The sequence below is a fragment of the Leuciscus leuciscus genome (genome assembly GCF_965113295.1).
Source record: "Leuciscus leuciscus genome assembly, chromosome: 9".
NCBI classification, from domain to species: Eukaryota; Metazoa; Chordata; class Actinopteri; order Cypriniformes; family Leuciscidae; genus Leuciscus; species Leuciscus leuciscus.
In genome coordinates, this window is record NC_138733.1 from 18,375,450 (window position 1) to 18,387,769 (window position 12,320).

The 12,320-nt window shown below is 36.4% G+C and overlaps 1 protein-coding gene across 3 annotated transcripts in view; it reads left to right on the plus strand.

Annotated features, from left to right (window-relative positions):
• sgsm2 (small G protein signaling modulator 2) overlaps window positions 1–12,320 on the plus strand; it is a 55,074-nt gene that overhangs the window by 2,255 nt on the left and 40,499 nt on the right. For all 3 annotated transcript variants that reach the window (XM_082178756.1, XM_082178757.1, XM_082178758.1), the window contains exon 2: window positions 2,060–2,135. In XM_082178756.1, coding sequence (XP_082034882.1) covers window positions 2,060–2,135 — 76 coding nt within the window. The remainder of the gene's footprint in view (window positions 1–2,059; window positions 2,136–12,320) is intronic.

Genomic DNA, 12,320 nt, shown 5'->3' on the forward strand with positions numbered 1-12,320 from the left:
TAATGCATGTGAAGAGCAGCAGTAATTCTTAAGGTGTCTGGCCTCATGGGGCCCAGTGGCCTGGGTTAATAAGGAAATCAATTTTTAACGTCTCGGTCATCAAGTTTTAAAGAACTTTTGTGCGTCATATTCAATTAAATCTCCTATTTCTGCATCTAAAATGAGTTACTTCCTCTACAGAGATGTCCTGGACAATTTCCACTGATTTAACACAGTGTTTCTCCATCAGTTACTTCCACAATTACCTTTCTTTCTTTCATTTGGGGCATAGAAGTACATGCTATTTAAAATGAAACATATCACTTCAAAAGACATTAGTTGGGTTAAAACATTTATTTTATTTTATTTTTGTATTAGTTTCCAGCTGTTTAAACTATATATATATATATATATATATATATATATATATATATATATATATATATATATATATATATTAGTAAGGAAATAAATGTGCCGTTTTACAGGAAATAACAGTCCCGCTGCAATACACACAGAATTCGATTTTTTCTTTCCTCCATTGACTTTCTTTGTGCAACATCCCATGTCTCTGTCGCTTTAAGCTGCAGTCAGCCGTCTTCTGGTTGCCTAGGAACTGAAAGCATCAGCAGCTACCTAAGAAGTTAAATTGCATCAGTGGACGATTAATACAGCTGCATGAAGCAGGGATCGTCACAAATGGCTCCCACAAGAGCAAAACAACTTAGTTTTGTTTTCCTGTTCTCTGCTTTTCCCCCCATCAATATTTATTGGTTGCACCATGTTACAATTATCTATTTAATAGGTACTGAACATTTTTGCATTTGCAGAAATACATCCCCAATTTTATTATTGAGGTTTGTCTGATTTTCTGTCAAGAAGCTTCAGTTGCACTTTATTTTACAGTCCCGTTTCGCATTACATTCTATGTACTTGGTAATGACACTAACTGGGTAATAATTAGGTAGCAACCCTGAACCTACCCCTAAACCTAACCTTAACCCATGTTGTTACCTTACATTACTCACTTTTTTAAGTATACTGTAAGTACATTGAAAGTGCACATACTGTAAAATAAAGTGCAACTGACTTTTCATTTTATAGCTGTGTGTGTGATTGACTGCAACCCTTCATAGGTGTTCACTATATCCTCAAAGGGATAGTTCACCCAAAAATGAAAATTTTGTCATTATTTACTCACCCTCAAATTGTTACAAATCTGTAAGTTTCTTTATTCTGATTTAGATATTCTGAAGAATGTTGTTAATCAAATAGTTGACGGTAGCCATTGACTTCCATAGTAGAAAAAAAAAAATACTATGGAAGTCAATGGGGTCCATCAACTGTCTGGTTACCAACATTCTTCAAAATATCCTATTTTGTGTTCAGCAGAAGAAAGAAACTCATACAGGTTTGGAACAACACGAGGGTGTATAACTGATGACAACATTTTCATTTTGTGGATTGTGGAGCATGGGTTACAATAAACATTTACAATTTTGTGTGTGCTATTCGAGCGTCCGAGCGTCCAACCGTTCTTGAGTCTTTCGTGGCGTGTTATGTAATGCATCAGGCTACTGTAGTTAACTGGCTCCACAAGTACATTTTTTTTCTTTTTAATCCCAAGGACAACTGGCCAAACACTTGATATCAGCCTTTAAATCATCCTTCTTTTGCAGTCTGTTGGCCTTGTGGCAAATCTCATACCATAGGGTGCGCACAAATCATGCCCGTAATCAGAAGATGCCCATAATTTGCGCCTTCCTGTTGCTACAATTACCCTTCTACTGTTCTTCAAATTACACACAGTATAAAGCCGCCTGCAAGGATTGTGATTAATTAGTCTGGGATTTGCTGTATACTGACAGTTGGAGGAGAAAAATGTGACAAAGCCTCATTCTACACAGTTCCTTGCACTCTCAGGGAAACTTATCAATTGAATGATGCTAATTAAAGCATTTGTGGTTCCGCTGTCATGATTAATTAGTTGCTTTTGTGCACCCGATTCCAATGTGCAGGAAGAAGTTTGACTTGCCATTATTTTTCGCCGGCTCCTAATTACATGTCTTTCCATGTCTAGGTGAAGCAGATTATGGAGGAGGCGGTGACCAAGAAGTTTGTACATGAAGACAGCAGCCACATTATTGCACTTTGCAGTGAGTACAAATCAAGGGGTGTTTTTTATCTGATTCTGATAGGCTGATTCAATCCAGTTCACTTAAGTTCTTACACACATACTTTTCACAATGCACGTTGTATCGAAGCTGCTTTACAGAAAATGTATATTTCTACATTACAATAGAGTAATCTTTTATCAGAGGTACAGAAATAATGTCCATATGTTAGAAATGTACAGTTCTAAGATAATACAAATCATGCAGATAGTTAACATCATGTGTTCATTTAGGCAGAAACAATGAGCTCATTAAAGCAGTTATTACAGGGTGTGATCATAATGAGGCTGATGTGATATACGGAATGTTGATTGCGCTGATTTGAATGTCAGCATGTTATTTGGCTGGTTAACGTGGATAAGGTTTGAAATTGTGAGAACTTTCAAGGATCTTTTAGAATTGGTTGAAAATAATCAACAGTATTAGTTGAAATCAACAGTTGAGTGGGTTTATGAATTTATCATAGTCAAAATGTCATGAATTAAATTACAGCTGCAGAATTTCCTAACTTTTAAGCATTATGAATGAATGAATTAATAATTAATATGCATTCAGTATAGCTTATTTTGTAAAGAGAGCCTAATAATTACTCAGAAATGTACTCTAAATATATAAAAATATAAAAAAAAATTAATAAAAAATAAGCTGCTCAATTTCCCATTGTGAATGAAATTATTAATTAACTAATAATTATTATACATAAAAATAACTTTTTGTAAAGAAAATCTAATAATTAATGAGAAATATATATATATATATATATATATATATATATATATATATATATATATATATATATATATATATATAATACGTAGAAATAAAAGAACTTTCTCACACATAAACAGCTGCACAATTTCCCAGCTGTTGTTGCAAATTAAATTAACTAATAGTTATTATGCGTTGTAAAGAAAACTCAATAATTACTGAGAAATATATTATATAAAAATATAGATATAAATAGAAATATAAAAATATATTTCTTTCTGACTCATAAAAATAGACACAGTTTCCTAGCTGTAATTGCAAATTCATATTGCAGAATAAATGATTAATTAACTAATAATATATATATATATATATATAATATATATATTTAATAAAAGACAACTTGGCATTTAATGAATAAAATCTTTCAGACATATAAAATTATGTTTGCTGAAAATATAATAATAATAAAAAACATTTTTGCAATGTGGCCAGTGAAAATACTGGCATGGCAGGCACTAAACTGAACCAGGACCAGCAAAAAAAAAAAAAAAAAAAAAAAATTGTTGAGCAGGAACATCTCTAGAGGCAATGGCTGGGGCTTCATGGCATGATAGTTCCGGAGTTTTGGATCGCTGCCTACAATAAGGTTAATTTGTCCAGTGCGGATTACTGGGAATGTGTGTGTGTGTGTGTGACTCACACTCTTTACTCCAGTGACACAGAGACAGGCAGGAACATTAACCCAGCCTCATTACGTCAGTGAAACACCAGTGCTGCGTGGCACCACAGATATTGCTTAGTCAAGTTTCATCAGTGCAGAAGTGTAAATGTTGTTAGTATATGAATGGAAATACAGATAGGAATAAGAACAGGGAAAGGAATAGTACAGTAACGTACTACTGTATTTCACAGCTTTGTTACCATTTACATGCTCCTTTTGCCTTTGTGTTACAGTAAACAGTGCATTAACCACCAGAAAGCACTTGATCTGTGTTTATGCAAATATGAATTCAGTTTATAATTTGTGGTCAATCTGTATTTCACACATAGCAGATATTCTTGCACTGCCGCTGCATGAGCTTGTTGATATTTACAGTTTGTGTCTCTTTTCATCCAATATGGCGTGCCAGCTTTTGCTATGAGGCTCAGTTGTTGTGTTGTGTGAATTTCAAAACCAGAGAAGAGCAGTAAGATCTAAACACAGTGTACAAGACATCAGGACATGTCACTGCAAATCAAAATATACAAAATGCTAAATTTATCCAAACTCATGTTATTTTCCATGACTGCTCTCATTTAAAAGACTAAAATGGAACAGCTTCTGTGTCTCAAGGTTAAAGGTCACACGATAACAAGCAGTGATGTCAGCCCTCGGCTACGCTGTGACTCATCTCTGTCCTTCCGTTTGCCGGTTAGCGCTTTTTAATTGTGGAACATCTGCTGATAAATTTGAATTATTACTTCTGTTACTCAGGCACTTTTTTTGGATACCGTAATGAATACATCTTCATTCGGCGCTCCTTTTCATTAGCTCTAAATTGCAAGTTGGAATATGAGATTTGCTTTGTAAATGCTATAGCAATACCTGTTTAACTCCACGACTACAGCAGATCTAACCTTCTTAATGCTTAATGTTAGTACTTTGAGATAATGAGTTTGCGCTCAGTTTATGTGAAAGCCTGTGGTTCAAGATGTAAATCAGGTGAACAGTGGCACAAATAATACAGTGCAAAAACTACACAATTTGGATACCAATCAGGGACATGCCAATATCAATATATAGGCCTCTATAGATTAAAATATATATATATATATATATATATATATATATATATATATATATATATATGAGAAGAACTACACAAGAATGTGAATGCATCAGTCCTGTATTCATGCATATATATATATATATATATATATATATATATATATATATATATATATATATATATGAGAAGAACTACACAAGAATGTGAATGCATCAGTCCTGTATTCATGCATATATATATATATATATATATACAGTGCCCTCCACAATTATTGAACCCCCTGGTAAATATGATCAAAATTGGCTGCAAAAAATAAATCTGCATCGATTATCCTTGTGATCTTTCATTCAAAAAATGTGCAAAATTCTAACCTTTCATTGAAGTAAAAGAATTGAAAGTGGGGGGAAATCACATTATGAAATAAATGTTTTTCTCCAAAACACGTTGGCCACAATTATTGAAACCCTTTTATTAAATACTTTTTGCAATCTCCTTTTGCCAAGATGAGCTCTGAGTCTTCTCCTATAATGCCTGATGAGTTTGGAGAACACCTGACAAGAGATCAGAGATCATTCCTCCACACAGAATCTCTCCAGATCCTTCAGATTCCCAGATCCATGTTGGTGCTTCTCCTCTTCAGTTCACTCCACTCATCAGGTCAGGGGACTGGGACGGTCATGGCAGAAGCTTCATTTTGTGCTCCACAACAAATTTTTGTGTTGATTTTGATGTTTGTTTTGGATCGTTGTCCTGAAGGAAGATCCCACCTCGGCCCATTATAAGATTTCTAGCAGAAGGCGTCAGGTTTAGATTTTTTATCTGTTGATATTTGATAGAATCCACAATGCCATGTATCTGAACAAGAAGTCCAGGACCTCCAGCAGAAAAATATGCCCACAACATTAAAGATCCAATGGTATATTAAATTGTACACATGGGGTACTTTTTATCCTTGTGTTCACCAAACCCATCTAGTGTGTTTGCTGCCAAAAAGCTCTGTTTTAGTCTCATCTGACCACAGAACCCTGTGTTGTTTGAAGATCCAGTCGTGTCTGACAATTAAATTTGCTGGAATTTGTTTTTGGATGAGCGAGGAGTTTTTTTTTTAAAGCCTCCCAAACAACATGTGGGGATGTAGGGGTTGTTTGATAATTTTTTTTTTAGGCTTTCTGACCCCCAAGACTCAACTAATCTCTGCAATTCTCCATCTGTGATCCTTGAAGAGTCTTTGGCCACTCAAACTTTCATACTCGCCATGCATTAAGACAGTAGACACACGTCCTTTTCCTGGCAGATTCATAACATCTTTAGTTGGTTATAACTTCTTAATTATTGCCCTGATGGTCAAAATTGGGATTTTCAATTCTTTAGCTACTGTCTTACAGCCACTTTCTAGTTTGTGATGCTCAACAATCTTTTGCTACGCATCAGAACTATATTCTGTGGTTTTACTCATTGTGATGGATGATTAAGGGGATTTGGCCTTTGTGTTTCCTCATATTTAAACTCCTGTGAAACACGAAGTCATAGCTGGACAGTTTCATGTTCCTAGTCACCCTGGTGTACTAAAAAAGGTAAATATTAATGGGAATATACTTCAGAGATATTTTACTCGTAAAAAATTCTAGGGGTTTCAATAAGTGTGGCCAACGTGTTTTGGAGAAAAACATTTATTTCATAATGTGATTTCCCCCCACTTTCAATTCTTTTACTTCAATGAAAAGTTAGAATTTTGCACATTTTTTGAATGAAAGATCACAAGGATAATCGATGCAGATTTATTTTTTACAGCCAATTTTGATCATATTTACCAGGGGGTTCAATAATTGTGGAGGGCACTGTATATATATATATATATATATATATATATATATATATATATAGGACTGATGCATTCACATTCTTGTGTAGTTTGTAGTTCTTCTCATTTCTTTTATTTAGAGTGGCAAAGAAAGAGGCTGATTTTTGTGTTCTTTCTTCTAAGACTTTCCTCCTCTCACTCTGGTTTTCACACCCTCACTGCAGGCGTTTTACATGATGATTTGGAGTGTTTTTGGGTGTCTGAGGATAAGACCATCTGAGTCGTGACTCGTGACCGTGAGCAGGGAGTTGAGGTTTCAGTATAAATGCTGGTGTGTGTGGGGAGGGGTGGCCTGGGAGCGCTGCCAGTCTGTCATCACTACCAAAAAGCAAGAGCACATCCCCTGTTTTCCAGGCAGTCGACGGGCACGGATTCCCCACGCAGCCGGCCACCCCCTCACTTTCATCCTGGAGCACGCACTCACCCACGTCACACCAGCTTGTGACAATGCACTTCCAAGCTAAATTATGTTTCAGGGGAATAAATCAAAAGGAATTGTGCCTGTGCAACGTAGGCTGGTTGAACGGTGTGCGTGTTATGGAGGCGGCATGTTGCGTTTGAGCACTAACATAAGGCTTTGTTCTGATCTAGAAGGAGAAAGCTGTCCGTTAGCATTTCTGTTCATCTCAGTTGCAGTTGCCTGGCTGGACTGTGCCATGATGCCAACCAACCAAACCTTGACCGCTCTCTTCAGACAGTCAAATTGTTTTTTGGCATATTTGATTCGTATCCATGAAGTAGTTTGTAGTCTGCAGCAAAAAATAAAATCATGTGGTATTTGTTTGAAATTTACAAACGAAAGGGTCGATTTGGGACCCATTTTTTAAATGAATGATAAGCTGATTTGCTGCTCAAGAAACATAACATTATTATTATTCTTAATGTTGAAAACACTGCTTAAATGTGCAGTATGTAATACACATATTGGTTGAAATGGGTACTGCAGTCTAAGTTCAAAATATTGGAGAGAGTTGTTTCTCTTCAGACTCTGCGCTCACGCGGGTTGCCAGATTGAGGACGCGCAACAGTAGCACGCGCAATAGACATTGGGAAGCAACAATCCTTACACTAAGTTGATCAGTTAATGTATATGTTTACAATTTTTTTTTTTTTTTTTTTGCCGAGGCTTTTTAGGTTGGGTACAATCTGCGATTTTTGACCTAGTTTGTTTGCTGGCTTCAGTGGCCGCAATGCACTGTGTTTTCCAACAACTGGCAACCCGGGGAGTTTTTTCAGGATTCTTTGATGAATATAGAAAGAATAAATTTTTTCTTGCTGAAGAAAAGTATTTCTTTAAAAAAAACATACTGATCCCAAAATATAGCAACATGCAGTGTCTGAAAAAATGGATCTGGCTGTATTATTTTCAGAATAACTGATATGGTCAGTCATAACATTGAAAAACATCAAACATGTTTATGTGCAAAGTCACAAAGAACTCAATCTGGCAAGAACATTTATATCCTAAATTGGCCACTTTTTTGGCTTCTCTTCAGAAATGAGATGAGTCAAAAGCCTATAACTGTGTTTCCCAGAAAGCATCTGTCAGATGCTTTGATCCCAATGACGTCTTTTTCAGTGTGTTTGATATTGGTGTTGCTGTCTGATCATGTGCCTGTACCCTGCTGCCTCCCCATAATGCAGAGCACACACTGTACGGACATGCCAAGCCATTAGCCACAGCAGAGCTGCATAATAACCTCTGTCCTAATGCTGCCACTGCTAATGCCTGTTTGAGAATTACATGGGTGTGTGCACTCACAGATCTCTCTGTGTATTTAGTGTCAAAAATAAAATCACACTTAATCATGATAAAACCATAGTCGTAATCATCTGTCAAATCATACAGTGACTTTTAAGGCTTTTACCGTAGCTTACAATAAAGTTTTTTTTTTTTAACACATTTCGTATCATGAACCTGTTCATTGGGTTAATATTAATATTTACATGCACAATACCATTTAAAAGTTTTTGATGAGTAGAAAGTTCAAGTGAACAGCATTTATTTGAAATATAAATCTTTTGTCACATTATAAATGTCTTTATTGTAGTGTGTAAACTTTGAAAATTTCAAGTTGTATAAATTATTAAAACGTAATTTTTTTATGTATTATGAACAAACATGAATTGCCGCTAATAGAATTCAAATTTAGCATTAATGTAGATGAATAAAAGCTGTTAAAATGTTATTCATAATTCATAAAATTAGGTATCATTAATTATCTATGATAAATCTTTATTATGTTTGCTAATGTTTACAAATTAGACCATATTGTAAAGTGTTACCAGAATTACCATAGTAAATGTGTGGCATACAATTTGTTACAGTGAAACAGAGTTAATAAAGTGATTGAAATGATAAATAATATATTTATGGTTTGACGAAATTGGATAAGTGCTACTTTCTCAGATGAATACAATTTCTGTTTGTGATACAACTCCCAGGTGAGTCCTGGCTAACTTGTGATATAAGATTACTGAAGCTGAGTTCAGGACATACCTTAGTTTTGGAATCAGGGCATATTTAGGCGAGTTATAGCTGCTTTTTTAATCTATGCAACGTAAAACATAAAAATACTGAAATCTTAGTTATCAACAGTATCAACATTTTCTACATCAGAGTTCCTCAAACTCGGTCCTGGAGGGCCGCTGTCCTGTAGAGTTTAGCTCCAACACTGATCAAACACACCCGAGCAAGCTAATCAGTGTCTTCAGGATCACTAGAAACTCACAGCTAGGTGTGTTTGATCAGGGTTGGAGCTAAACTGTGCAGGACAGCGGCCCTCCAGGACCGAGTTTGAGGAATCCTGTTCTACATGATTCATTAATTTACTCACGTCCAGCATGAAAGGAATGTCCTACTTGTTTCCCATGGGTAGGTTCGACATTGTGCTGGTGTTCATCTTGCAAATATACATGTTACCATTTTGGCTTCAAGACTTAAAGACAGCATATATGTATGTCCATCACTGTGCTGATTTTGCCTCAGAAGAGTTTAGCTAGCATGTTCTAAAAGTTTTTTTCCTCTGCATATTAACAAGCAGTGGGTTGTGTCGAGGGTCAGCTGGCTCCAGGCTGTGTAGCCCACTGGCTGATCAATGCAAAGAAAACACACAGACCTTGTAAATCCTTCAGGCTGTGTTTCAAACCAGAGCTGAGTGTGGGCGGGGTCAGGGGTCACCAGGAGAGGGTGAGAGCCCAAATTGCTATTTACGAATTAAATATGATTTAAAAAGTTTTTGAATTGTGTGTGGACTACATTATATTATTCATTAATGACACCAAATTACAGAATAGAAGCAGAGATAATTAGTCAAATCCTCTAAGATGCTGATTTTCTGCTGTTATGCATTCGTAAAACTGCATCAGTTAGTTAAAATCAATGCAACCCCCAAGTTGTTGTCATATTAAAAGTTTACACATTAAATTGACATCCCTAAAAGCGACTTTAATTTGAGCGATTGATTCAAATCTGATTATTATCTGTCACAGTCTACCCTAATATGAAAATCCATGCCGTTCCAAATCTGTGACTTTACACAAAAGCACATTTTTGAAGAGACATTTCTCAAAATATTTATTTTATGATCCGCAGAAAAAAGAAAGTCATACAGGTTTAGAATGATATGAGGGTGACTAAATTATGGCTGAGTCCGAAATCGCATACTGTCTTGAGTAGGTACTTATTTTGATTTGAATAAGTAATTACTTCACGACCGCTAATAAAGTTAAATAATTAACCGGAAGAAGTAGGTCATCCTGGGACTTTTTACCTACTCTTTTATGAGTACTGTGAATTCATACTACTTTTGTCACGTACTGTTTTTCACCTACTATATATTAGGGAAGTATGTGTTTTCGGATGCAGCCTAACACAGAATGATCATTTCTGGATGAACTGTCCCTTTAAAGGTGCAGTTTGTAAATGGACAGCTAGTGGTTGAAATGGGTACTGCAGTCCAAATTCAAAATATTGGAGAGAGTTGTTTCTCCTCAGACTTGGCGCTCATGCTGGTTGCCAGATTAAGGACACACAACAGGAACACGCTCAATTGACAATGGAAAGCGATGAGCCTTACACTGTAAGCTGATCAGTTAATGTATTATATGTTTGCAACATTTTTATTTCCAAGGCTTTTTAGCTCGGGTAGAATCTGCGATTTCTGGCCCAGTTCATTTGTTCGCTTCCATGGCTGTGATGCACTGTGTTTTCCAACAATTGGCATCCAGGGTGTCAAAATACTATTGGATAAATTGGCAGTGGGTTGGATCACACAGACCAAAACAAAACCAGACATTGACACGGAATGCACATTTCAAGGTAGAAAAAACACCAAGTTCTGTCATGAAACTCTAGATGGCGCAGACTGATGGTTCCTTAATGCTACCTGATGACATTTACATCGTTTACTATGGCACAAGCTGATTGGTTCCTGTCGCATCTGCAGCCAATGAGTTTGCTGCTCAACATTGAAATAGCTGATTAGAGTTTACTATAGTAGTTTGCAGCACACTTCAGGGTTGGAACCCTGAAACCCACCACCTTCCCGAGCTCCACCTGTATAGATCTGCTACAGGTAATTTGATGTATACTATTTGTGCAGCAGCAGTATGTCTTGCATGTCACAGCAGCGTGTCGGTGTTTGTATTGGAAAGTCCCTGTTGCTCTACAGGAGCAGCAGCAATAATCTACAACAAAAACAATAATCAATATCAGCAGCAGCGTAGTCAAGACCAAATACATTAACATTGTCATATCCATTACCATGCTATAAATCTTTGAGTTGTCATTACAGAATTGGTTGTAGCATTGTTTTTACGGAGAAACAAGTATTTAGCAACTTAGCATGTTTCCTAAATCTCTGCAAATATTATGGTATTCTTATGCTTACAGTACCTTTGAGTCAGAGACTTGAGAGGAATGACTGGTTACGGCATAAGGTCACATCATGTGATATCCGATACTTCCTGATTCATGGAATGCTAACAATACCAGGAGGCTAAAGGAAGTAAATCACTGTTGTTATTTCCTATTTTGTTGTGGAAAAATACCAATCTTTTCACTTCACCCAGTCTAACTTCCTCTGTGCTGCATTTTTAAGTCCCTTAACGTCATAAGGAGCTGAAACAGAACTTTGCAGATTTTCTCTCAAACACCTGCTCTACTGTGTTTAATTTTAATGAGTGAGTGAATAGAGTTGTGAGTCATGTCTGTTTACCCAGCTAGGATGATGCTCGCAATGAAGCATCTTGTGAATGAGTCTTACTTGAGACCCAGATTTAAATTAGACTGCGAGCAGACTTTATTTGTGAAGCGCACAGCTGTTCGCTCGGATATGGCCAAGTCGAATGTAGAACAGGTAGTGAATTTTCCAGATCGGATGCTCCTTTTATCCATTGACTCAAAATCGAGTCATAGAGATTTTTTGTCTCTGCAACTGCAGGTTTTTATTTAAGAAGGAAGCAGACAGAGCAGGGTTATTTTCTGAATGGGCGTGAGTTGAGATTGTAGGACACGCATGCTTAAGAGACTAATAACATCTGTACGTGAGACAGCTTTTCTGTCTTTGTTTGAATCACTAGAACAGGCTACATGTGCAGCTTAAACTGGTAATTTACTGATCAACCGATATGTTTTTAGTGTCGAATTTACATGCCACGTCCACTTTAGAAAGTGGGAAATGGGAGTTAATCTCATTTTAAAGCATGTGTCAGACCATTTTAGACCATGCCCCCCTCCCCCCACCCAATAGAAAGACCATGTGAATGTTTATGACTGAGTGTTGCATTTTAAGCGTGGCCTATAACAACATGTCTATGGCATCA